This window comes from Falco naumanni, chromosome 10, assembly GCF_017639655.2.
Source record: "Falco naumanni isolate bFalNau1 chromosome 10, bFalNau1.pat, whole genome shotgun sequence".
NCBI classification, from domain to species: Eukaryota; Metazoa; Chordata; class Aves; order Falconiformes; family Falconidae; genus Falco; species Falco naumanni.
This window is the reverse complement of record NC_054063.1, coordinates 36,462,082-36,489,146: the sequence shown is the minus strand read 5'-3', so window position 1 is coordinate 36,489,146 and position 27,065 is coordinate 36,462,082. Positions and strand designations below refer to the sequence as shown.

Below are 27,065 nucleotides of genomic sequence, written 5' to 3'. Positions count from 1 at the left end.
AGCAGCATCACCCTGACGTGCTGGCATAGTGACTTCCCACCATAAAACACCACCGTAGGACCACGCTTCTAACTGGGAGGCCCGCACAGCTGGCTGCCAGATTGTATTAAGAGTAATAAGTGTTCTCCACAGTCAGCTGCTGCAAATGTGACTGGGATGGAAAATATGTCATCTCTGGCTACAGCTATCACCTCTCCATACATATTAGGCAATTCCTCTCCTCCTCTAGGGAGGACAGATGAAGCTGCTTCACCAAATGGAAATGTTCAGCTCCCACAGGAGGAGCCGAGCCTGATCACCCTTCATCCTCAATTTCCTGCCTGTGTTCCCTACCTCAAAGGGTCAGAGTGACCGGAGCCCAAAATAAGCAGTACTCCGTTACTTTTAGTAATGCCTCAAGTTCTTTCTGTCACTTTTTTTTTTTAATTCCCTTTTTTTAAAAGCTGTGAGGAGGAGTGCTGCTGTTATTCAGGTTTGTCTTCTTTCTGTCTCTTAGCTATTGACTGTCTAGAAAGTGATCACATCCTTATTCAGGATCCAATGCGCTACCCCATCAGCAGTACGAAAGAACTCCCTCCCGCAGTGACACGAATGTTTAGACATGCATATCTTATTTAGAAAAAGAGCAGGAGCTGCTCTGGGGAGTGAACCTACTGATGTTGACCAAGACTTTCCCGGTAACTGTACTATTACTAAGTTGTGTTTTGACAGTTTCCATCTTGGCTAGTATCTTTTAATATTTTAACGGGCTGTCTGAAGTTTGCGCAGGACAGTCCATGTTTCAGCTGCGGGCAGCATTTCCTAGCTCTCAGTTTCACTACTTTGTTACGTTTTCATTCCAGGCTTAGATGAAGCTGCAACAGATTTCTTACCCCTGACTCCTGGGATCTTCCCACTGAGTGATTCGTGTGTTGTGATTGACAAAATACACTCTGCCGTTGCTGTCGGTTCTTTTTTCTGAAAAGATGAAAGGAAAAAAAAAATAAAAATCAAACCCTGCTTAATGTGTTGCTGAGACTACATCAAATAAAATAATTAAAATTAATCAACAGACCCTGTTACAGCCTCTACAGTCTTCAGGTTTTCTGTACCTTCTTTGATTCTTAGGGTCCTTTACTATGCTATTTATCTTTCAATTGTAGGAAAAGATCAATTTGAAGAAAGAAAAAAGTTAAGCTGTTTTCTCCACAGGGAATTCCAGCTGCTTCCATTACTGTGACATACCTTACAAGCAGTATAGGCAGTAAACACAAAATAGGGATCAGAGATATACACCAGTATCAAGAAAGCACAAAGGCACCATACTCAAGTTATGAGTAAGGAATAAAAAATCATCAATGTAGTTTTCAAGGAACTACAGTCATGTTTTCTCTCAGATAGTTTAGTGTATACCTGTGACTGAATAAAACTTATCATAAATGGCCTGGCTTGGACTTCTGCGCCATTCTGCAGCTCTTTATGCAATTTTTATTCAGTGTTGCAAAAGAAATACAGAATATAGACTACAAATTACGAAAAACAAGCCAAAATCTGACTACTGCAGGTAAAAAGCTTCAGTTTACAAGAGAAGTCTGGAAGTAGACACTTGTCTAAAGAGTTACACTGATAACAGAGCTCAATACGATGCGGAAACTCAGTTTTGTTGTTTCCTGGGTAATGCCAGCCTGGAGAACTTTCTTTGAAATGTTATATATGTAATGCAACAAAGCACAAGTGTGGGGAACAATAATTTTATGGCATGAAATTGCATCAATAGCAAAACTAAAAATCCAAATAGTTATATTTGAAAAACAGATGAGCCAAAATCCCAGGTTTAACTCTGCCAAGTAATCACTTGCTTTAAAATTATATAATTCTGAAAACTTTACCTGTGTATCATGAAACTTGAATTCTTATATCTGCTTCATAGTCACACCAGAAATTAATTTTTCACTTACATTTTTTTTTACACACACACCCAATTATATTAACTGTAAATTATTAAACCCATAAAGTACAAAACCAAATTTACTCCAGAGAGAGGGACAAGTCAACAAGTGGTTAGTTGTCATTATCAAAAGCATTTTCAGACCAACAAAACTTTCCCAAGGATTGCTTGGAGAAGGAATTTGGCAGTCTGATTTAAAGGAGATTTGGAGTCTGATTTGGCAAGAACAGGATGGGGGGGTAGGGGGGGTGTGATCCTGCCTAATGAAAGTGGTAAAAAAAGGATGACAGTACGAAGGAAGCTATTATGATAGTTACAGGGACTAAACCACAATACTTTACAGTTTTTAATCTACTTTGAAACTGGATATCCTTGTTGCAACTCTGTTTTAACGTCATATTTGATTACATTTAATGTTAGAAGATTTTTAATCTAGATTTTTATTTTATCAAACTAGTCTAGAACAGCTGACAAAATAATTTGGCAGAAGTATGCTTTAATGTTTAATTACACTGCATTACAAAACACTTTCAAGTCAGTCTTACCCCATCCATGTGGCAGAGGGCCAAGAGGATCAAACTCTTTGTTCTGTGTGGACGAAAAGTCCTGGTTCTGCAAGTCACAGAAACAAATGGTGCATTAATGACTAGTCATTTGCTCTCCAGATGTTCTACCGTAGCCATTACGAATTACTGGAATAAATACATTTTTGTTTATGTTACATATAAGCAAAGATGCCAACAATTTATTTTTCTCCACAGAGAAGGCCTATTTTACAGACCTTGGCATGCTTCGTTAACTACAGTGCCAAGAAAATAATTATTCTTTGTTTAGTGCCCCTGCCTACACAGAAGGGAAATTAGTGCAGTAGCACCCAAAACAATCAGAAAGCAAACCACTTCATTCCTGCATTCAGTACACTTCTTCCTACCACCATCTATGAGGTCCATTTTTATTCTCTACACATACAGCAAATTCAGAATCTACACCATTCTTGATAAACAAGTAGGACAAGCTGGAGTTATCTAAAGTCTACTATTCATCAGAGATAAACAATGGATTTAAAATTCTGGAACATTTATTTTCAATTTTCCTTTCATAACATTCACTGCGCATATTTCATTTTACCAACAGCAAAAATACATGTCCTGTGAGCTTGCTTTCCTTTCCGGTCTTTGGCCAAGCCAAAACAAGTCACAGTACAAATAAAACAGCTTATTACTAAGCTGTAGTTTGTTTTGGACTAATGGCTTTTATTGATATTGTACATAAATTTTATGAAAGAACACCACCTATACGCAACTGACAAAACCCATCACACTGCCTGCAGTCATTGCAAGGACATGACCTAAGGTTACCAATTATTACTTCCTGTCATGCTACACACGCACAGATACTACATTATCGTAACGAAAAAAACATAAAAGTGTAGTATCTTTATGAGAAAAAGTTGCCCACGACCATGCCCAAAACCCAAACACACATATACATGCCTTCAATATGCAGAAGAGAGACTAATGGGTTGACAATTTCAAAAAGATAGCTCTCTTATTTAACCTTTATAGTCATCACTATATTCCTTACCCCATATATAAATCTCTGATTAAACTGCTGCATAGCTCCTTGAAGCTGGCTGCGCTGAAGCTGCCACTGCTCATAATTTCGGACAGACTCTAACGTTGGTCTCTGCCACGTTGTTGTTCTAGTGAAGTGGTCAACGTAATAAATTCTTCCCATGTTGTCAACTCGTCGCTCCCAGCTTTTAAAATTACAAGCAACAGTTCTCAATAGCACACAACTTTCAGGACTCGGAAGCACTTTCAGGCAAACAGGCATATATTGGAAGCGGATTATAAAGCATGAGCTTATCACCAGACTTTTTTTTTTTCCTCCTTTTACTCTCCACCAAAGCTATGTAAGAGCTAAAATTGTTTGAGGAAAATCACTTTTACTTTGTTGCATACCATATCAAGACGGACCATCCCAAAATATAAGTTTTCAAGAGCTACACAAACCACTGTCAATATACACTGTCATTACTGCATTTATCCCGCCCAACCCGTAAGACAACAGCCTGCTGGTTTCTCCTAAAAAGACAGCAAAAACCCTGACGGTTTGGGCTGTAGAATGAAAGAGTTCCTCACCCTCTGATTTTGCAGAAAAGGAAGGTGTGGGCACTGGGGTTTGGGTTGGGATTTTGCTTTGGTTTTGGGTTGGTTTATTATTTTCAGTTCATGTGAAGTCAGTACTATTTACAAAACCTGAATGAAAACACTACCATTCTAAGTTTATGTAATACACTAGTCAATCCCCTCAAAGAGTTAAAAATAAATTGAATATGATAGCTGGGTTCCCTTTATGAGACTGTCTGCCAGTTTTTGTTCTTTAGTATCAAGTTCCCTTTTCTATCCCCCATGTTTTTACTTTGTAATTCTGTATAGCACCTGAACCACTTGAGAATGAAGTGCAACAGAAAAATTCTTCAGTTTTTCTTACATTTAAAAATAAAAAAGAAACATAGAACAAATGTGAACACCATTTCCATTTAGAGACTAACATCAGTGGCTGTTCAGATGCTAACAGCTGGAAAAGCACACTAACCAAAGCTGTTCCATAAGAGCATAGTAAATTGGCAGCTGGGAACCCTGAGACAAGATCAAAGGACTGCAAACAGTAACCTCAGGATAAAGAAGTAACCAAGGGCATTCTTGCTCAAGCTGACAAATTACCTCAATCCCAAAATACTTTTCAGTGGCTTTGGTTCTCTTTTACAGTTGGGAGTGCCTACTGTCTTTAACTTAAATCCGTTTCTCAGTAAAGATATACTTGTTTAATCATTGACAAGAAATTAAAATTCTGTTATTTTTGACATTCCACTCTTTTCCATACTATGTACTATGCATTTTTGCAGAACTCCTTGGAGACAACCTGGAGCAACTGTTTGCACTATGTTCACGTTTCTATTTACAAACATGCTTCCTAACTTTAGTAAACTGACAGTCAATTTCTGAAAAATCCAGGCATATCCTAGGCAATCATATGACTTATCCTGGCTCACCTTGGAGGAAGAGGCTCTGGCCGATCCCATGTCGTTCTTTTTTCAACATGATCTACATAATATACTCGACCATGCTGGTCTACTCGTTGCTCCCAACTGAAAAAAAAAAGGGTATTTTTATCTTTCTTCAGATCTAACTACTTCAACCATTCATCTACAGTATAAAGGTGAGAAGTATTTGTTTTCATAAAATGCTTATTTCTAAATAAGATGTTTTAAACACTTGGTTCACAAGATGCGCTAAAATGTTGTACAATATACTGGAGTACAATGTTCTTATTAACAATAATTCTACATCAACTAGAATACAAAAAACATTCTACATGACCACCTTCACTTTCTGGGAAACTGAAGCTAAAATTCATGCCCACCTATATGATTTTAGCAAGCCATGAAGCTAAGTTTTGTGTTCAATATCAAGTATATCAATAACCTGTTGAACAATCATCTGCAGGGCATAATCCCCTTTTAGAGTAACATTTATTCAATTTAAATTCTTAAAATATAAAAATTTTGCACATACCATGTTCATCATAAGGGCACATATTTTCTACTTATGCAGCATCTAGGATACTGACTTACCCCTGTATTTGCATCAACCTAAATGCAACATTGTTGGGAAAAAAGCATGCTAATTTGCCATTTCTGCTGAAATTAAAATGGTAAAGCAGCTACTAATGTTTTCAAGACTGCTTTTGTGTTTCAGAGTAATCCTATGAGTAAGCGAGGTAAATCAGACCTCTCCTACCTTTTGGTTCAGCTGTCTGCAAATTAAGGCAGATATTGCACCATTCACATTGGGAAGCTTTTCTTTCCACTACTGAGAGCCCAGAAACTTCCCCCTCCCCCCAGCGTTTAGAATCTAAATGAGAGCTTTGAGGCAACAGACCAACCATCTGGCAAATTCCTCATGTGCCTGAAACACAATAGTGTGCCCATAGTACCCCCCGGAGCTGCAGTATGAAGTCCAAAACTTCAGGACATACCGCAGATTATGTACCGCAATAGCAGCTTTTCTTCTGCTTACCTGTACCAGTATTTTACTACCTGACTTCATTCCAACTTGAAGACAAGCTTGCCACGCTATTTAAAACTTCTATGTTTTGCTTTCATGGGAAGATACGACAAGTATCAAAAATATCTCAAAGATTAATTAGTCTCTTGAATAAACCATGCTTGAAGGCCTACCAGACAAAACAGTTATGAACACTTCCAACCTAGTATCAGGTGGGGGAGGACTTTGTTACACAGCAAAAGGCAGATGTTATGAATGTTTTGTTACACCTACTGTAAATAAAAAAATAAAACCAGAAATGTCAGCATAAGAAAAAAAAATATAAATCACCCAACTCGTACCCAGGTGGAAGAGGACCTTGACTGACTGTAGGAAGTGCCTGAGGTGGAGGATTCACTGGCTGGACTTGTCTCGATACAGGAGGAGTGGTGAGCGCAGCAGTTGCAGGAGCTGTTGTTGCAGCTGTTGCCCCCTCAGGGCTCTGTTCTGAAGATGTATTTGCAGCTGTACCTGCCAGTGATCCTGCACTGGCCCCATCGTTTTCCATGGATGTGGATGAAGGACCATTTACACTTGCTATGATGTCACAGATATCAAAGACAGAAGGAAAAAAAGCCTTTAACCAATATTTACCACCAATGTATTTTAGAAGTCGTAAATCACAAAAGTAAACATGCAGTAAACTGGTATTTCAAAGTGCATGCAGTCACATTTTACAGTTTACACAAGAACTAGAAAGCAATTTTGTTTCACTTTGTAAAAATGCTTTAATCCAAGAACTGCCATCAACAGCACAATTTTGTGTTTTCTAATAGAATAAATCATATTAACCAAAGCAAGTTGTCTGTGTTCTGTAAACACTAAAAAATTATAAACAAAACCCTACTTTCTTGCACTGATGAGTTAATTGTTTCCCATTTATTATTTGGAATAATAATTTAAGAGATTATAAGCATACAATTTTCAAGAGATTTGACATCACACAGAAAGAAATTATCAGAATGAAAGAGGAATATATACATTCTCTAAATGTTTTCATTTTTTCTGAATGAAAAATTCCTATCATTTGATGGATAGGATTAAAAGTTGTACACAAGTCAGGCCTTATTATTGAACTACGCTGGATTAACCTTTTAAAGCAATTACTGTGTCACAGTTTCCCATCCAGGCCCAGCATTTATCAGTTGTAATAATGGGACTACTGAAACAGACTGTAGTGTACTGAGGTAAAGGAGGTACAACAACAAACTAAAACCACCAAAAACTTTTCAGGACTACTTCTCTTAAAGTTTTGTAGTTTTTAAATAACCAGACAAAAATAAAAAAAATAATCTATCCACTTCCATGCAAGAGAGTAATGAATATTTTAAGTGCTTCCGTTTCACAGAATTTAACTAGAATCGCAGAAACAAATAACTAGTATTCCAAAACCCAGTATTATCAAGTTGAGACAGCTCTGCAAGTCCTTTAGTAGATTTCATCTCAAGCCTCAAACTCAGTGGATGTCTTAGTGCACCAACAGCATTGTGTTCTTTTTGTCCCAGCTTCACTACACGCAGCAGTACCTCTGCAATCACTACTTAGCAGACATGGAAACAAAAAATTTCTAATAGGAAAAATGATTAAGCACACACTGAATGCTAAAAAAAAAATATTACTCCTTCAAAAGTTATCTGCCAAAGGATTTACCATGAAAAAATGTAGTTAAAAATCAGCATCAGAAATGTCCACGTTCACTCAAAGAGCGCGCAGCTTTGAAATGAGTGCCTGGCCCCAGAACATACCAGCTACGGACGCAGGTCTGCGGGGTGTGGGCGGAGGTGGTCTGGAAGGCCTGGGAGGTCTAGTAGGTTTGCAGTTTCCATTTGTGAGCAACGGAGAATCGCTGCCATTAACAGTCTTGTTTTCATTGGGAACAACATCTTCACAGCTTTCGAGGCCATTTGAGTTAGTCCTTTTGCAGGAAAAGACAGAGGAGAACTGTTCTAACAGTGTACGGATGGCGTTAGACTTTATGCAAGACACTGGAATGTAATAGTTATGGCTGGGTGACAGTCTTACATTCATAATAATTATAAAAACCTGTACATCTGTATAAACATACTAGAGTTTATCTCCTGAGGTGTATGATACCTCGATTGATGAGGAGGTTGTGAAATGGATGCACGTAATCTCTGTCACTGAGCTTCCTCTTTCATTTCGCAACTCAAGTACACCTGCCTCTAACCCGGGCTCTGGGTTTTGTGCTTGGCTATTTCTGCCCATGAACGACACGTGCCTCTAACGAGATGGGAAGCCGACTAAGACCTGAGAACAGCCTGTGTATGTTTACTCCACAGGGTTAGCGTATGCTCAAAACAGAATGTTTCGTATTTTTAGAAAACTTAATTATGCATACAACAGTTTCACCCCTAAATTCAATTCTGGAAAGAGCTGGAGAACTTAGGACTAAGCAGTAAAGTTCTGACCGACAGCTATGAATACAAACTTTTCAACTTCACAAGAATTAAGGCAGTAAACAGCAGTACTCACCCGTTCTGTACTGTTCAGTTATACCTAGCAGTGTATTATCCTGATATACTTGTAGCTCCTTGAGCAAAGTTACAGGTATCTACATCTACTTCTAAAGCATTTTATTTTCAGAACATATTGAGCAAAATAAAAATGTTGTCAACTAAAATTCTAGTGGATTGTCAGATCAAGTGCATAGGCCATCAGTAATAAAACCACAAGTTACTGTTTCAGCCCAGTACCTCTAAAATTATATTCCTTTATATGTACACAAAACAAAAAACCAGTAAGCAAGCCTAAGTCATAGAGGATCAAGCAGAATCATGTACATTTGACCTCAGTATCATTGTCAAACACACTTTTGCTCTATACCAGGTGCGGTGCACATAATTCATACCACACCACACTAATCCCAAAGTAAATGGCTATGGAAGTATGTACAAATCATTAGTGATCAGAAGTTTCTATGAGCCATAGCCTAGGTTCTCCTCAGTCCCAGAAAGCATACTGCTGTTCGAACTTTAAAGTAAAAAATGTAACCTTTCATCTTTAGTATATTTGACCAGTTGGCTTACGGTATAACAACACATACCAAAACATTATTATACATGTAACAATAACCACCACTAGACATATTGCAGACCATTTACATGATCCTCAAAATGGACCTTTAATGGACACCAAAACCCCCACTGGTTCGTACTAAAACCAAATCAGCTATTATTACCATTATTATTGTACTATTACACGCTCAGGCATTCTGAATACCCATGCATGAAAGCACTCTTGTGAGCATGAAAAGGACACAGAACAAAAATAAACTTTCAAAGGAAGACTTTAGACAACATAGCTAAGAAAGTTACTATCTATTGAAAAAAAAGTGAAATTTAACTTAGCTATTCCAGGTGTCATCCAAGAGTGTTATGCATAGTACAGACCATTAAAATACTTGTACAACACAGGTTAATCCACCATCAAGTATGGCCACACTTTTATCCTACCAAGCAGCAAGGTACATAATCCAGTATCGAACTTAAAACACTGCAATTTCTAGACAGCTTTGGGTATCTTCTTAACAAAGCTAAATATAATTCTGGTACCTCCAAGCTATAAAGCAAAACAGTATAAAAATAACCAGTGCCATTTACTCACCAGTGGGAATTATTTTTTTTTTTAAATGTATTTTACTTTGGTTAATCGGTGGGAGAAGGATGAGGAACACAAAGGGATAAAAACTAGAAGATCTAGGTTTTGTATGGAAGTAAACTGAAGCTAGAAGATGGGGCTCATACAGAAAACAATTTCAGATGTAAATGTACAGATATAGAGTACTTTTGTTTAGGACATGCTCAGATCTTAACAGGCACTGTTGCAGGGCATACTCAGAATTTCAAATTGTCTTCTTTATAAAACATACAATTCCTCTTTCAAAACCGTAAACACTAAAAGGCCATATAAAAAGAAGAAAAAAGTCTTACCGTGTATCATTCCTTATTTTGGAGCTATCATTCTGTGTAGGACCTTAAATACCAGAAAGAAAAAGACAATAGAAGTTTAAGCAACATTCTGTATCATTTCCAAGAAAAGAGGTAGCCTTTAATGTTCACGTTTCTTTCAAATGTGGAGGCAGTACACTATGCGCTGCTTATCTACTGTCTTACTTCAAAGCTATATACATTTTGCATGTCTCTATATGCATGTGCATATGCTTTTTTTTTTAACCACTGCCACCATAATATTTTCACCTTATGGAAGTTATAACAGGATATCATATGACTGTATGAATATTCCCTAATACACACAGATCAAAAACATTGCCTCCTGTCTTTGTAGCAGTATCAAGCAGTGTTATCCACTCTTCAAGTGGAGCTGGCTTTCTGTATTCTCTCCCTTATCAATGAAGGCAGGCAAAGCAGGAAGGGCAACACCTTCCCTACAATCTTCTCTAGCTGGCTTGCAAGCAGCTGCGGGGGCTTTGTTTTCTGGGGCACTCTAGCCTGGACCCTTCCCTTTCTCTGTAAATTACTTAGCATAAAGGCATTCAAGCAGGTATAAAATATGGCTGCACTCCAAATTATAACAGCTCAGCCTAGATTTGCAAACATTTTGCAACTGTTTATCCTGCCAGCTTGGAAATACTTGCCTTTTGTGCCAGCATTTGCAATACTTGAATATGCAGCACAGAACCACTCATTCATGTAGACAGCACAAATACTTTATTTCCATAGAATTAAACAAATACCATTAACAAAGAAAACACTTATCAATTCTGATGGGAACTATGTACAGACCTATGCCAAAGACACGTATGTAGTCATGTAAAGGTTTATGATAATGTGCTGTTAGCGGGTTGTGCACAGCAGTGATTTTAAAACCAGAAACAGAAATCTTAAGTTCAGAAGCTATTTAACAAACAATGTATTTGCCTGCAAGTACCTTTAGCCTGTACAGTAAGAATGTGTTAGACTAATATTAAACTCTTTCCTCATGTGCTCCAGTCCCCTGATTGTCTGGGAACCCTTGGCTGACCTGGCTGGGTATGTCAGGTCTGTGCGCACTGTCAGGCACAACGCTGCGTGCAGCCCGCAATGCCACCACCTGCATGCCGCTTCCTACTCAACAGCAGCTTTTCCCCAGAAGGTGAATTTCAGGAAATGGCAGCAAGCACAGACAGAAACAAAGTATGGCATAAGATACTTGTTACTTTCACTACCTATTTCAATAAACACACCTCAGCCCTGCCCTACAAGCCCCACACAATCCCAGCACTAGGCTTTCATTTACAAAAAAATCCCACACCATCACATCATATGATTGATCCTTTTAACAAGATGCAAAGAAAGACAGGTTAAAAGCTTTACAAAATAACAGTTACAAAGCTAGTGTGTTAATTCAGCGTTCCTGTGGTACTTAGATGGAATCTCAAAGCAACTTCCTACAGTCCTCTAAAAAACCCAGAAAATCCAAAAGCCTAAAACCTGCCCACTGACTGCTTAGCTAGCTGCTACAGCAGTCTCTCCAGTGCTGCCTTCTAGAGAAATAACATCTATTTCTAATCTTAATGTACAATACCCTCAAAAATGTTCCACCACCTGTCCTGCACCAACGGAATTAGACTCCCTTACTTTTTGTTTCAGTGTAATTACACATTTTACACATATTCAAGATTTTCAGCTAAAAATCATACTAGTTATCTGAAACTGAAGACACCAACTAAACAGAATAGTGGATCTCTCTCTGCAGCACTCCACAGGGAACAAGATCTATGAAAACCTTTATTTAAATGAGATTTTAAGAAAACCTTAATATAAATCCATGTCTCCTAGTGAGCAGAATACTTATGATGCTAATGATGATATCAAATTAACTTACTGAACAGAATAACTGTTGTTATTAAAAACATTATTAAACATATGATGTTATTAAACATTCAGGGAAGCTAGAGGCCTTCATTAAAGTTTGAGATTGCTAGATATAAGTTCGCAAAGTCCAGAAAATAAAGATGTTGATTTTATTTTGTTACAATAAGGTTGAAAATCTTCACTGTGAACTGACTCCACCTCAAATAAAAATGCATGAGTTCTAGTCTCTCCAAACAGAATGTTATAGAAACTGCTGTTATTATGATTATTAAAACATTGTGTTAAAGCTTTCAGACAAAAAAAGCTGTGTATATTAGACATACGTAGAGGGCACACTTGAACTGAAAGGTACTTACTTCTTGTACTTGAGGCATCACCATTGGTTAGGAGCTCAGGATCTACCTGCATCCCATCTAGACAGACAGACAAATCTCCTACCACTTCTGCTGGTTCTCTGTCACCAACAAGATGCAATGTCACCACTACCTGCTCAACTGAAAAAGTACAGAAAAGAATGGGAGTTCATCTTACTACATGACAAAAAAGCGCTTTTTATTCAAGAAGCCAGTAACAGGCTACAGTGATCAAGGGGGAAAAAACACAAAACAAACCTCAGAGCTACAGCTCTGTCTTTCCATAATGTTTTATGTTTTGTACAGTAAAACTAATAATTTCCAGATGTCAGTAAAAAGTGACTAATTCTACAAAAAGGGGAAAACTGGAGCATAGGCTGGTTGCTGCCTAAAGAAAGGCTAATTACTACAGCAGAGATTGAGTCTCACGTTTCTGCCCACAATTCTAAAGCAATTAACAAATCTGTCCTCAAAAAACTATAGTTAGGAAATGTAATTCAACTTAATCTTCATACAAAGCAGATATCAATTCTATCTTCTGATTAAAATATTTCACTTATGTAATTAGAATGTGAAGATTTTGCATCACAGTCCCAGATCAAAGGTATTTTCAGGGTAAATAACTGTTTTTCAGCGAAACAGAACTGTAAATAAATGTTCTTGATGAAATGTTTTGAAACAAAACCCAGTGAAACACTGCAAGGTATCTGGTGTCATACAGAGCCATGAGCTACCCAGGGGAATTTTCACCCAGATTCAGCAGGACAGTAACACTCTGTCAGGAGAACAGCTTATTACACTGCAATCAACACGCTGCATTTACAATGCCCACATCTGAAAGTCTGGAAGCAAACACTCTTGGAAAGGACAAAACCTAAGTATGACAGCACAAAGCTACATGCTGTAGCAACATAAATTCTGTAATGGCTGTGTAGAATTCCCTGTTTCTCTTTCAGCTTCATAGGATGCACATATTGCCTAAAGGCTAACTAGTTCTGAGATGCATGAAACAATACAACATAGCCCTGTAACACTATTTAGAACAAAAATAACTTCACACATTTCCTGGTCTAGCACCAGGAACATATCACAGTTTTCATTTTTAAGCTATATAAAAGGGAACACTCATTTCTTTAATTAGGCTTTCACTCTTGCACACACTAGCAAAATGATAAAATCCATCTTCTCAATGACACCGCGGCAGACTGTGTATAAGGAAAAAAAAGATTACACTGAAAAAGTAGAAGGAAGCTCATTAATGCAATCCATAGCAACAAAAGGAATTCTTGTGGGCCATCTAGAGAGTTACACACAACAGTCATTAACAGACAATTATTGACAAATTCTGCAGCATTCCAAAGTACTGTTAATCTTATTCTTACGTTTCATACTGTTTGATTTCAAAGTCTCATGAATATCCAAAGCAGCACTTCCCAGAAGGACATCAGATTTTAATGTTTGATGGCTCCAGACTCGAAAATTTAATTTACTTACAGGAGTGACAATTCTGAAAAGAAAAAGTTAAGCACTGTGTAAGGGCATTTGTTGCCAGGGGAAGCAGGTTAACTAAGGATTCTACTTCAACTGTCACTTAAAATTAATAAAAAATAAAGAAATAATGGTGGTAAAATCGAACCATTTGTAATTATCACATTCACGTATGCAGTCGCATTTATGTCATGTAAATCAAGACTGTTGCAAGACTGATCACAGACTGAGTACATTGTTTACTATTACCATTTTAAGGAAAATATCTATAGAAAAACTACCAGCTCACAATCAGCATCTGAGTGTAACCAGATTAGAAGAAAAGACCGATTCTTGCAGGATCACATTTCATGAGTGTTCAGCATTTGTGCACCTTGATGTCAGATTCTTGCACACAGAGAGGGAAGACAAGCAAATTTTCTTTCTGAAGATGTTACCAGAAATTTTTAAGACATCCCATACAAAGGGGAGTACTCAAAAATACTAAAAATTATTTCAAGGATTTTTAGAAGATGACTGTTCCCTAATAAGCTGGCACATGCTTCCATCATATTATGACAAGACCCTCCACTCCCAGATCTATGCCAGCAGTTAGGAACTGGGAGAGCCCCTTGTTGGAGGAGAAACATGTGCAAACAGAAATATTTTCTGCCACAGCAGTGACTCAGTCTTCCACCCCCTAGCTTCAAAACAAGCTGAATCAAACAATGCTCATTTCAAAACTGCCACATCTCACTAAACGTTTTGCAGCAAGATGATGACAGATGAGATCGTGTATGTGATGGGGCAAATCTTGGAGAAGAATATAACATATCCAATAACACCTAATTTTTCTTCATTTTTAAAAGTATTCTGACAACAGCAGAAAGGTGAGCACCACAAAATAGCTGATACTACAACTAAGACCAGACTCACAAAATTTTTTTTTCTGAGAAGTTGCTCTTATATTAAAATATTCACCTGCCCCTCATGTTCCCTTGAATTTTGAGAAGCCTTACGACAGAGAAACAAATTTATACCAATATCAGTTGCTGACACTGTATGAACACATTTCTGGGTTGTTTTTTTACAAATCCCCAACAGCAATTTCAAAGTAATTTTTAATACCGATAATTCTTTTTCTATAAGGAGCATTCTAATATTTGTATATTTTAAAATTATTTTAACTGTATGAAACAAGTATTACAAATGACTGCTGATTTTCTCGGTGGATAATTTCAATGGTATATAGTTGCTAAGTTCCGACTTCCAGTGTCAGACAATCCCTTCAGAACATGCAGCTTCACTTAACAGACTGCCTTGTAGAAGAAAAACCCACCCATACCCACCCTGCAGAAGCCATTACACTTTCCCTTTTTGTTCTGAATCTGAATGTAAGCACCTGTGTCAAAATATTTCCTAAAAAACAATGTACTCACTCCACTAAATTCCACACAGCATTAATGCAATCTTCAGTGAAATTGTTATGCATTGGGTGTCTTTGTTCAGCGCTTACTGAACAAGAGCAAAAATCACCCATCTATTATTGTGTGGACTTGCACAGCACAAGCCACAGATATTTCAATTTAAAAAAAAAGAAGGAAGGCAGGCTTTAAAAAGGTAGAATTATGCTCTTGCACATAGATAGGCATGTAAAGCACCAAGTTTTGTATTTCTTAAAATACTTCTTTGCAGTAGAAAGTAAGGTAAATAGTAATAACTAAAACTTCATAATAATCTGAAGAAAAGAACAGGCACAAAAACGGTTTTTATCAGGGAGGAATGTTCAAGGTGCCCTAAGAATAATCTAGAGTTTAAACACAAGTAAACCTGCTGGCACAAGACTGACCTCTATGCCAACATTCCATGTGACACATTAAGAGAAAACTAAATGCTGTAGAAGCTGCAGATCATCTCACAACAGAAACACTGGGCCAAGCAAACATCAACAGCTGTGTTCACCTTGAACTTAAATGTTAGTTTTGTACTCTGAAGGCACCAATTAATCAGAGATTTTGTACTTAGGATTGAAATTAGACAGGCACAACACAGAGCTAACTACCCATGCTATGGCATGACATACAACAGTGGTACACAAAGAACAGCTGCACTTTTCAGCCGCAGTATTTCTAACACACTATAACCTTAAACGTGACAACAAAAACATGCATGGGACTGTCAGTTTTAATATCAAATTACTTTACTTTCCTTACCACTCACAGAATTAAAGCTCCTTTCATATGCCACATACATTAATACAGAATATATTCCTTCATAAGCACTGGGTCCTTTCCACAGGACATAATGCAATAGTTTGTAAATATGTATTCCAGATTGTAGTATATTTGCTCAAAAAAATCACACAAATACCTACACATCATGTAACATCGAATGCCTTGCTTAAAATAAAAACACAACCCTTAAGTCCATTGTCAATTGCATTAATTTAGCTCAAATAAAAGGAAAAAAACCCCAACATCAAACCTACACTGTAAGATGCTGTTTCCACTTCGGACTATTTGTATTGTTGCATTTTTCTGTCTTCTTTGACTGTCCATCTACTGAGACTTCTACATAAGGGCTAGGTCCAAACCATTTATTTTTTTCTTTTAGTTTTGCTGAAATAACTGTTCAGAAAGAGAAAAACAATTATCTATTCAGTAAGATTTGAATTGCAAATAATATTTTTCAGTTGTGTGCTTCAGTATTCAAATATCAGGTCATTGATGACTGATAATAGCACTCAAGTAAAAAAAAACACATTAGATGGACAAAAATACTCTTGCATTCCAGATCATTTTATACAACGCTGTAGCTCACACAAATGCCTAAACCACGCAACAGTACTTCTATAACATCAGACACCATAATTAATAACATTCAGTATTATATCCACAAAAGCACTTAGGTGTTGAAAGTAGAAAAATATCCTCTACAATCTCCTTCTGTCTATCACCAGCCAAGAGAATTCCTGGAGTTTATTACACTTGCTTGTTAAAAAGCTGAAAACATGATCTGTCTCATATAAGGAATCATGGAAAATTGCTACCACTGCTGGTGAAAAGAACATAAAAAAGCACTTTGTGTAAGTTTTCTGTATCAAAGCAAACTTACAGAAAAGCCAACTAAAGGCAAATTCTGAGTTCAATAACTACTTACTGTTCTAGAAAGAACAAAACCTGAACAGGACTTGCAGCTCCAGAGCTTTAATTTGGGCGGATGGGTGGATATGTTTTGTTTTGGGTTTTGGTTTGGGTTTTTTTGTTGGTTTTGGGGGGGGGGGGGGTTGTCATTTTTTTGTTTTTTGACCATTCACCATCAGCTGCACTGCTCGTGTCCCAAACACCATGGCTATGTTGCCTCTGTTTAGCCAAAGCAGCATGCACGAGCCTGCCTCCAACATTTGACTCTTGGATTAGAAGTGTTCTTGGATCCCTTGGCAACACTACACTACAAAGCAGTACTTAAGACAAAGATATTATCATTTCCAATTGGCCAGTGAACTCCACTCTGTTCTAACAAATAACAACTTTGTCTCCTGTGGTTTTGTCACTCACCTCAGCTGCACTACATCTTTAAAAAGACTAATTCAAGCCCATATGGCTAATCTACCTAGATTCCCTTTATAGTCTATGCTCCTTTAGAGATTTAGAGAAGTAGCTTAGTATAAACTGCTCTGAACTGCTTCCAAGGGAAACTCTTTCTCTCTACGTTACAGACATCTTACAGAAATTAACTTCAGTTACCTAATGCTAATTTTAATAATAACAAACAAAAAATCCCCTTCCCTTCACGTCTCTAGTACTTGTATACTACAGCATCTCATGCCTCAATATCACTAATCGCCTCAAAGGCATCAAGACCCACTTTGAGGCAGCACAAATTTGCAGTCTTGTACCTATTTCCAAGGTTACTTACTCAGACAACCTGGAAGTTAATTCAGAAGTAACGAAGACAGCAGATCAGGGTGGCAAGGATAGGGCAGTTGGGGGGTGCTGTTTACAGAAATGCCCACAAAAAAGTAATGCCTGCTTGCACAGAAATCATTTACATGCAGGCTGTGACCGAACTTGTAAAGAAATCAAGAACCATTCAAGTATCTTAATAATCTCAATTCTAAACACTGAGACATTTCTACAATTTCACCTTCTCGATGTGAGCCACAGGCCCTGCACAGAGCGAGCCTCAGACAGCAGTCACCACTTCAACCCTTAGCTCTGTTCTCTGTAGCTGTGGGGAGGATGTACCTCCTTCCAAGCCCCTTCAATTATTCTTTCCAATATTTCTCTTAGTCTTATGGCCCACTGAGAAAAAACAAGCTTGTGAGCTCAGTGTGATAGCTAGAGCCAGTGTAACTTATTCCTCTGTAATTCCTCTCTAGTCTAAGGCTTTCCCGTCTATTTTTGACAACTCTTTTCACCTCCACCGTACCAGCTTTGTGGAACTTCTGCATATACCCGCAGATCTTTCACACTAAGGGTGCAAAATTTACCCTTGGTCTTTCTAAACATAGACCTGCACACATCCACAGATCCCCCATGCCCAGGCACCAGCTCTTATGCTGCAGTAAAAATTGTCAGACAGCAAAAGCGAGTAAACCTTGGTAACTGTTTCAACAGCTGCCCTGTTGGTGGGGCACTACAAAAAGCAAAGCACGTAGTGTCAATGCATTCCTATGCAATCTACAAGTGCCCAATTACAGTAATATTCTCTCTCCAACACTTTTAATAAAACTACTTTACAATGGTGGCCATAAAAAAATATGGAACAAAGGAGAAGCAATTTATAAATAAATATATAAGCAATAAATAAAATTTAATGAACAGCAGTTCAGATTCACTTTGCTTGAGGTGTAAAACTAATGTTAGGAGAAAGTGTTAGATTTGTGTCAAGTGTTAGTAACTGAAAGCAGTATCATAATACAATATTACATTTCAAAGAGGACTGTTCTGTGCAATTTACTTAACGGCATTCAAAAAGAACTATTCCTTCCTCTTTTTAGACAAAAATGTATCATGACAAAATGCATTTTATCTAAAATTGTGAATAAAATAGCTATATTTCTGCCAAATAATGATGGCATAACACCATCAAATTTATTGTGAGACTTCTCTTGGGTTTTGTATAACTCAAAACTTCCTGAAATGCAACACACTTGCAACTTCCATTGAATTTTGCGAAAAACACTTACATTTCTAACCAGAAAAGATATAACCTTTCAAAATGCTTACCAGTGATTTGAAGCTGTGATTTCATGGAAAAGCCACTGGATGGTCCTGATCTGGACCCACTGCCAGCCATAATATGGGCTGGATCTTGAATCTGGATGAAGAGACAATGTAAACATTTGAATCCTCAGACACCCAAAAGTTAAATCATCTGTTTTTTGACATGTAGATACATTATACTGCAAACAAACCCACCACACTTCTTTTCTTTGTTTCCTTTCCATTTCCCAGAAAATGGTTTACAAAGGGCTTAGTCTCTACAATTACATGTTCTGTCAATACTCATGTCCTAGGCAAAAGATGTCTTTTGATTTTGTCCCTTCAATTTGCCAATTAACTGAGAGTGAATGATACACTAACACCACAGTTTGCTGTACCTCTTACACCTGAAAATATCTGCCTATCCCGATGTCCTAAGTCCTGGGCAACAACTTTATCTTCCCATGTTAAGTATTAGTTGGTTTATAAAAAAAACCAAAAAACACAACAACAAAACCACACCACAATCCACAGGTACAGAAAAAAAGACTGAAAATGAACTAATAAATTAAAAAGTGAACTTCAAACGTAGAGAAACTTGCTTCTGTACATCTTTTATTTTCACTTGATGTGCTGGTTCTGGCTGAGTTAATTTTCCTCGTAGCAGCCGGGATGGGCTGTGATTTGGAATTGTGCTGAGAACAGCGCTGAGAGCGGGGGGCGTTTTCCTCGCGGCTGAGCAGAGCTCACACAGAGCCAAGGGCTTTGCTGCCCCTCGCCCACCCCACAGCCAGCAGGCTGGGGGCACAAGGAGCTGGGAGGGGGCACGGCCGGGACAGCTGCCCCCCACTGACCCCCGGGACACCCCAACCATGTGGCATCACACAGCGCATAAACTGGGGGGACACTCGGAGTGACGCCGCTGGTCCCCCAGGTCCCCGTTACACAGGATGGAGCCCGGCTGTCCCGGGGTGGCTGAGCACCGCCCCGCGACGGGCAGTGCAGAATGAGCGCCTTGCCGGGCCTGGCTTGTGTGCACAGCTTTTATTAAACTGTCTTTATCTCAGCCTATGAGTTTTGTCACTTTTACTCTTCTGATTCTGCCCCCATCCAACCGAGGGGGCAGTGAGCGAGCAGCTGGGTGGGCCTGGGTTTCTGGCTGGGGTTAACCAGGACACTTGATCAGATCAAGTCTACAGACCGCGGCTGTAATTCTACAAACCACTGAACTAGAAGAGGAAATACATCACTTCTGAAAGAGGGTAAGACAACCTTAATTTATAGCCCAATCTTCCCTCTTACCACACCCCAATACTTACACCTGTGCTAGCCTGATCTCCCAATACCAAAGCAAGCAGGTATTCCAGCTACTCTTGGAACTGTATTTAATTCAGTATTTGGTTTTGGGAGGCAGGGGAGTGAAAGTGGACAATATGCATCATTTAGCTTCAATATTAACAGTCAAAAATGAAAGAGTGTGCTATTATATTAAAACTGGGCATCGCTTTGGAAATATCCAGATATCCTTGTCTCCTCATTTTTGAAACACGTTTTCAGCCCAACACCCCTTACCAGCTACATTAGATAGAAACCTCTACAGCAGATTACCCACTGGGAAATTAATGTGTTAATGAAGACTCCAAATTACTTGCTGGATACAACCTCCTGACTACTTACCGCATCCCTTTCATCCCGTGTTCCCTTCTTTGTGCCATTTCCTCACTGTCTTCTGCGGTCACAACCATTGAGCCTCCCACCTGTCTGACCTCTCTCTCCCTGGGCTCCCATCGGCCAAGGCTCGGCCGCCCTGGCCGGCGGGTTAGCTGATCTGCACGCGCCCATCTCCCACCCACTGCCGCATGGCCCTGGGCAGCCACCCAATCCGAATCCCAAAGCACATCAGATATCACCTGCCAGCTCTCAGGTCATCTTCTGCACACAACATTATTTCCAATAAGGAAATAACACATTAGCTTAAGCTGCCGATACCTGTATCTTGAGTATAAAAGGCTAAACATACGATTTTACCTACTGACAACACCACGAGCTGCCTAGACAAGCGCAAATCCTATCCTCCACACGCCATGGAAAAGAGAATTCATAAAAAGAGACTGGATCTGAACATTGCAACTTTCTTTTTAGAGGCTGCAACCTGAAGCAAAAGTCTGTATACTGTGACAATTACTATGAAATTTGTAATTCCACAGATACTTTGAAAGTGGTAAAACAGGCAGTTCTTGCATCCTACAGCTTTCTGATGCTAGTGTTAACTACTGCAGAATATGACACCACTAAAGAAGGTAGTAATGACTTGCTTAAAAATAGTATATAGTGTTATTAGTGGAGTTCAGTACTGTTAATTACTAGATTCCAGGTATGGATCACACAAATCCTGCTAGAGTGAAAACATTTTAACATAAATATTTCAAAAGTAGTCTAAATTTAGAAGACTCCGAGGACAATCCTTTATTTTGATTCTGTGATTAGTTCTACCAAACTCACAAGGTATCCTTTATGCTTTAAGAAGGCAGTTTAATAGCATCTAGACCAATACAGACATATACTGGATAGCCTACAAGAGTTTGCATTTACAGAAGAGCTGCTATTTTCTACCTGGAGAAATAACACTGCACACAATACAAATGCAATTACTGAAGGTGGTAATTTTCCACTGTCATACAATAAGCATATACAGCATACAACACTCAGAAGCACGTTAAAGCTAACCTTCATTTCTAAGTGTGCAAAATACATCCATTACTACAATTTTATGTTTACTTTCATTAAGAATATGCAGAAAAAAAATCAAGCACCTTAATCACAATTGAAATTACTGTCCTGCACACATATGTGCGAGTGTGTATGTAGTGAGACATAGTTTTCACTAACTAGCTAAGTAAAATTTCTACTGCCTCCCAATACTTCTAAGAAACTACATTGCACATTGTTTAGTTCTCTCAGCTGCCATAAAGTTGCTAAGTATTTTTAAATAATAAAACTGAAGAGTCTTACTTTATTGCACGCTTGCTAAAATCCAGAGGCTCTTCAATTAAAGCAAGCTCCATTGGTTAACCAGGAAAGAGGATGAAGAAGCAATCTACCTGTGCCCTGCACTGCAATAGCTCTATTTCTCTCCCCATATTTTCAAATACCTCAACTCCAATGCCTCTTCTGCTCTCCTTAACTGCCAGCTGAAACACTCAGCAAGCAGAGTAGCTGGTTCCATGCCAGGCATCCAGCAAGGAATAATCACTGAACTCATGCTGCAGCTTTTCTCTCAGCTGCGTGCTAATTTAAGTCTCTTCCCTACCATGCATGTATATACTCCATCCAGGTTTTTCTTAACTCAGAAATTTAATCAACTTTGATATCTCTGTCTCCATCAATTTTTAGCTGGAATGTATTAGCAATTAAGAAAGTTTGTAGTGCAATACACAGCAAAAGAGGACAAAGAGTAGAGCAGGACTGGCAGCCGGAATTATATACACTTCATTTTCCTAGGAAAGAAGCCTAAAATACATTAATTAGCCAATAACAAATCATGATGATTAATGAATTAGACTTTGAAGAAGTACAAAGATATTGCAGAAGATAATAACCCCGTAAGTCTCACACATCCAGCCAATTTCTGTATTTAAAATTAATTTTTAGCATTTAACTCTTCTTTGTTTATACAAAATACACATACAAATTAAATTTGTTTGGTTAGAAGCTGCTATATTCACAGCTATTCTTAATGGTAACACTGCATATGATTTCAACTCAAAGCCTGCCTAGGGCTACTTATAAACTTAATCACAAAATAGGACAACATACACTCTTCAATCATAAATAAAATATTTCCATTTAGTTTTATTACAATAGAAACAATATTTAAGATTCTGTGAAAAGCAAATGTCTTAAGCAGTTCTGTCAGTGACTAGATTTGACGAGACCATCATGTGTGAACACCAACAAGCATTGTAACTGTTCTAGACCCTTAGACCCCTTGTCAGTAGTACGGAATATAACGATTGCTTTCAAACTATGTTACAAATAATCATTTAATGAACAAAAATATAACTTGATAAATCATTATAAACTAGATATGTCTGCTTTATAAATTCATTGTAATGTAACAAGTACTTCCACAAGTAGAAATTGTCATTCCAAACAACTGAGAATGCATACTCAAGGTTTTTTACTTGCAGTAGAAAATTACACACATCTTCATAAATACTTAAGAGATTTGGTTTGTTTTCGTTTGGGTTTTTTTTTGTTCTAGTTTTGTTTTAAATTATAGTAAGCTTATATTGCAGTTTTTCCCCCTCAGATGCTGCTCCCCACTCCCAAGAAACCTGTAAGAATCTGAAATTTAAGAACATTAGTTGAAAGGTTTGAAAGCTGTGACAGAGAGAGCAGAGCAGTGTAACAGACACTCAGAGCACAATCACCTAAGTATAATTTTCTTAGAAATTAACAAGACAAATTATTTGGCATATAAAAAGATATAATATAGAATAATAAAGAATTATTATATTGTTGTAATTAAAAATAAACCATTCAAATGCTTGGCTGAATTTCTTTGGTAGCTGCATACCTATTCCCAGGTATCTTTGTTTGTTTTTATAACATGCTACCATAATGTATAGATTATTAGATACATTACGCTCAGCTTCATAACTGCACATGCCATTGTTTGTACTCCGGCAGGTTTGAACAAACATTGCTTCAAATAAGTCTGCCTCACAGTAGGAAACAGTCCACGCATCCTTTTGGGATTTGGTCCTTTCCCCCTCTAACTGGAGTGCCTTCTCAGAATCTCCCCTACGGCACAACCTGATGCTGTTCGGCCAAATGTCATCATCTTCAGCAGCACTTTGATCCAAGACAGCAAGCTTCATCACCAGATTATCTTTTTTTTGCCAGTGTGGTGGGGAAGAAAGAATAAATTCTAGAGGAGCGCAGCCCAAATGCTACAAACACCTTCAGAAAAAGGAATGCAGAAAGGAAGGAGTCTCACTTATTTTTCTTTTAAGAAATCATGAGAAAGAATAGGGAGAAAAGCAGCTTTGAGCATTTCTTGGTTAAAGCAAAAGGCAGATGTGGGAAGGACCTTCTTACCCCACAAAATCAGGGAGTAAAAACAGAAGAAAAATGTTATCAAAGGCTTGAGAGACTTTCAGAGCGTCAGACCAATTTAACTTATGGTGTGACTTTATTCAGTGATGTTATTAATCTGTTAAAGTACTGACTTATCGAAAAAGGTAATTTTGTTTCATAGTTATTTGAAAGAACAGAAGACATCTAGGTCAGAATGAAATCCTGTGACTGTATATTATACGGACATAGCTTTGAAAATATGTTGGCACATGCTCTTTATAATTTAAAAACTACTGAAATAATTGCATATTGTTGGCTGCTATAAGCCTTATGTTTACTAATTAATTTTAAGAACAGGCTAAACTGCTCTTCACAGGTGTACCAATTCAGAGTGTATTTGCCATTTCAATAATAAAGTAAAAAAAAAGAAATTGTATAGTGAAAAAATTTCTTTAACATACCTAGTAATTTTAACAATGGTTTTGAAAACCTCACTGTGTGTAACACAGGAATACAGACTTCTGGAAAAAGTGTACAAAACACAAAGTTTTGTCTAAAAAACTGCCTGTGAGATGTTACATGTCCCCTTTACAACAGTTAATTATTTTTAACCAACAAGTATGCTAGTTAGACAATAAAGAGATTAGATATTTGCAAGTTCAAAGTCACCTGTTTACCTTAATACTGCACTTTCTTGTGTGTGAGAAATTAAATACAAATGCTTTCTCTCCCTCCCCCAAAGCACTGAAGCCTCTTTTTAATTGAAGGCATGCACATTAAAGTTATTTTCTCTTAAATGTTAAGATATAATTACCGAGTAAGCCTAGGCAGAGACAGCTAGTTTGGCAACTTACTTGTTTAGCAAATTTGCAGTTACTTTACCTGTTCAAGTTTCATCTTTAAAGTAAAAAGTGGTTTGACAAAGCTGGTTTTATTGTTTCATATTTTTGTCTTTTTCTCTAAAATAAGTTCTAAGGACATGGTCAGTTTTGCCCAAACAAGTAATAAGACATACAGAAAGAAACAAACTGCTGAGTAATCAACCAGGAAGAAAAGAATAGATTAAAAGATTGTAAGAGTGTTGCGTCCACATTGGAAAGGGAAGCAATTATGACGTTTGCACCAAGGGATATTTATATAAGGAATGGAAACAAAGAGGGTTTTAACAGCAGAATGCAGCTTAGCTCCCTTGGCCATTACCGCATGTGAGCACCACTACACCTCTTTCCTGAAAATGCAGTAAAACCAAAGTAGTCTCTGCCATAATACATATGTTGAAATTTAAAATCCAGATGCCTAAACTGTTTTTGAACGAATGTGAAATACAGTGCATACCGGGTACAAACCCAGCCTCTAGGCTGAATTACTGTGCTGTTGCTGTCACATCCCCACTGTCACCACCAGCTGTGCTCCCCCAGGCAGGAGCCAGCACCATAGGCACACCTCCCTTTTGCTACCTACGCTCAGTTTAACTATTTACAAAGCTAATGTACAGGCAGCTCTCCCCAGAAGAGTGAGATGCAAGCTCAAAGACAACATCTGTGCCAATTCAATATACTTGCTAAAAATATATTTGTGGGAAATACAATTTAATCAGTTTGGGAAACAATCCAAGTGGCATGACCTTCAGAGGCTGCAATGAGGGAAATGCAAGATATGTAACGCATGAAACACAGAAGAGGTGCCCAACTTCTGTCCTTTCTCTACTATGGACTTACTAATGAGGCATTCTTGACATCGATATCAAAACTTTATCCACTACGTTATCTTAAGAACATGTACTTTAAGTTTTCCCATGTATTTTAAGCTTTCCCCTATCTAATTCCTGTATACAATATGCAAGATTCATTTTACTTTTGGCTCAGCACAGGAACCACTTCCCTGTTAATGTCTGCTTACAGACTATCATCTCCACACCCTTTCAAAACACAGTGGCATATCAGAGTCAGGAGTTAAATCTCCTTTAAATCAACATGTCTAAATATATTTTACAAGTGAGATTATCTGAATCTATTCTAGATAGCTACCATCCTGAATTTTTCAATCGGATGTTCTTCTGCTACAAGTAAGCATACCTTGTAGAGAATCATAATAGAGATGTTAAGATTGGTATGAACAAAGAGGGAATAGAAAAATGTGTGTATAAATCAGAAAAAACCAGCAAAACAAAGGTTAAAAGAATGGCTTTTATTGATAACAAAGGACACTTCTTGCAACAATAAAACTGAGGAGTGTTTGTGTCAAGACCAGGATGTCTTCACTCTGATAAGACTATGGCACAGACGGCCAGCGAAAGAGCCTGTGCTTTAAAGAGGAGTGCCAAGAGGGTTACATCACATCACATACGTCATTCCTTTTCCTGTTAGCCCAACAGGAAAACATACTGCAGCTATAAAGATATGGATAATCCAAATAAGGAAAAAGCAACCAGCATTAGCCTTCGCTTCAGATTTATGGAGGCTGGAGTAAGCCACATTCTAAAGCAAAGGATAAATATAAAACAAGTCTTGACTCCCAAAGGATATAAAATAATCATCTATAAAGTAGTAGCTGTCACTAAAAGGAACCTGTGGCACGATCAACAGCTGACAGATACCATTAGTTCCTTCCTCCATGTTGCACATGAAAGACACTGGCTATACCAGCTCACCATGCAAAAACATCCCAGCGCTTGTGAGTACACGAGTGTGAGAGAAAGAGTAAGTAAAATGTATGAGAGAATGAGTGTGAGTGGGTAAAATTAATTTGAGACTTTAAAAGTAAATACTACATTCTCTTCCTGTAAAGCCTCACACTGAGTTTTGTTATAATAATTTCCTACAACCTCAGACACAACATGAATGACAGTCAGTGACACCATATTGACAGCCTACAGCAGGATCAAACCACGGCTCTATTCTGCGTCACAAACAGATTTAAAATTACAGTAGCAATGACTATGGAACTACAGGCTAATAGCCTTAAACACTCTGCTAAAAACACTCAGATAATTATTTATGCAACAGTAATCCTCAGCACCGATTCCTTGTTTTTCCTAAACATCTATCACTTAAAAAAGAGAACATAAAATGAACACGGGAACT

General features: G+C 37.9%; 1 protein-coding gene across 3 annotated transcripts in view; it reads right to left on the bottom strand.

Moving 5' to 3' along the window:
• Positions 1 to 27,065, bottom strand: part of ITCH (itchy E3 ubiquitin protein ligase) — a 58,914-nt gene that overhangs the window by 15,825 nt on the left and 16,024 nt on the right. For 2 of the 3 annotated variants that reach the window (XM_040608401.1, XM_040608404.1), the window contains exons 2-12: positions 18,925 to 19,015; positions 16,182 to 16,320; positions 13,609 to 13,733; positions 12,230 to 12,367; positions 9,990 to 10,032; positions 7,785 to 7,954; positions 6,342 to 6,576; positions 4,986 to 5,081; positions 3,512 to 3,686; positions 2,473 to 2,539; positions 873 to 957 (exon numbers count right to left, since the gene is read on the bottom strand). In XM_040608401.1, coding sequence (XP_040464335.1) covers positions 873 to 957; positions 2,473 to 2,539; positions 3,512 to 3,686; positions 4,986 to 5,081; positions 6,342 to 6,576; positions 7,785 to 7,954; positions 9,990 to 10,032; positions 12,230 to 12,367; positions 13,609 to 13,733; positions 16,182 to 16,320; positions 18,925 to 18,994 — 1,343 coding nt within the window. In that variant the 5' untranslated portion in view covers positions 18,995 to 19,015. Of the gene's footprint in view, positions 1 to 872; positions 958 to 2,472; positions 2,540 to 3,511; positions 3,687 to 4,985; positions 5,082 to 6,341; positions 6,577 to 7,784; positions 7,955 to 9,989; positions 10,033 to 12,229; positions 12,368 to 13,608; positions 13,734 to 16,181; positions 16,321 to 18,924; positions 19,016 to 21,912; positions 22,560 to 27,065 lie in introns of those variants that run through there. The other variant, XM_040608405.1, reaches the window with a different exon arrangement.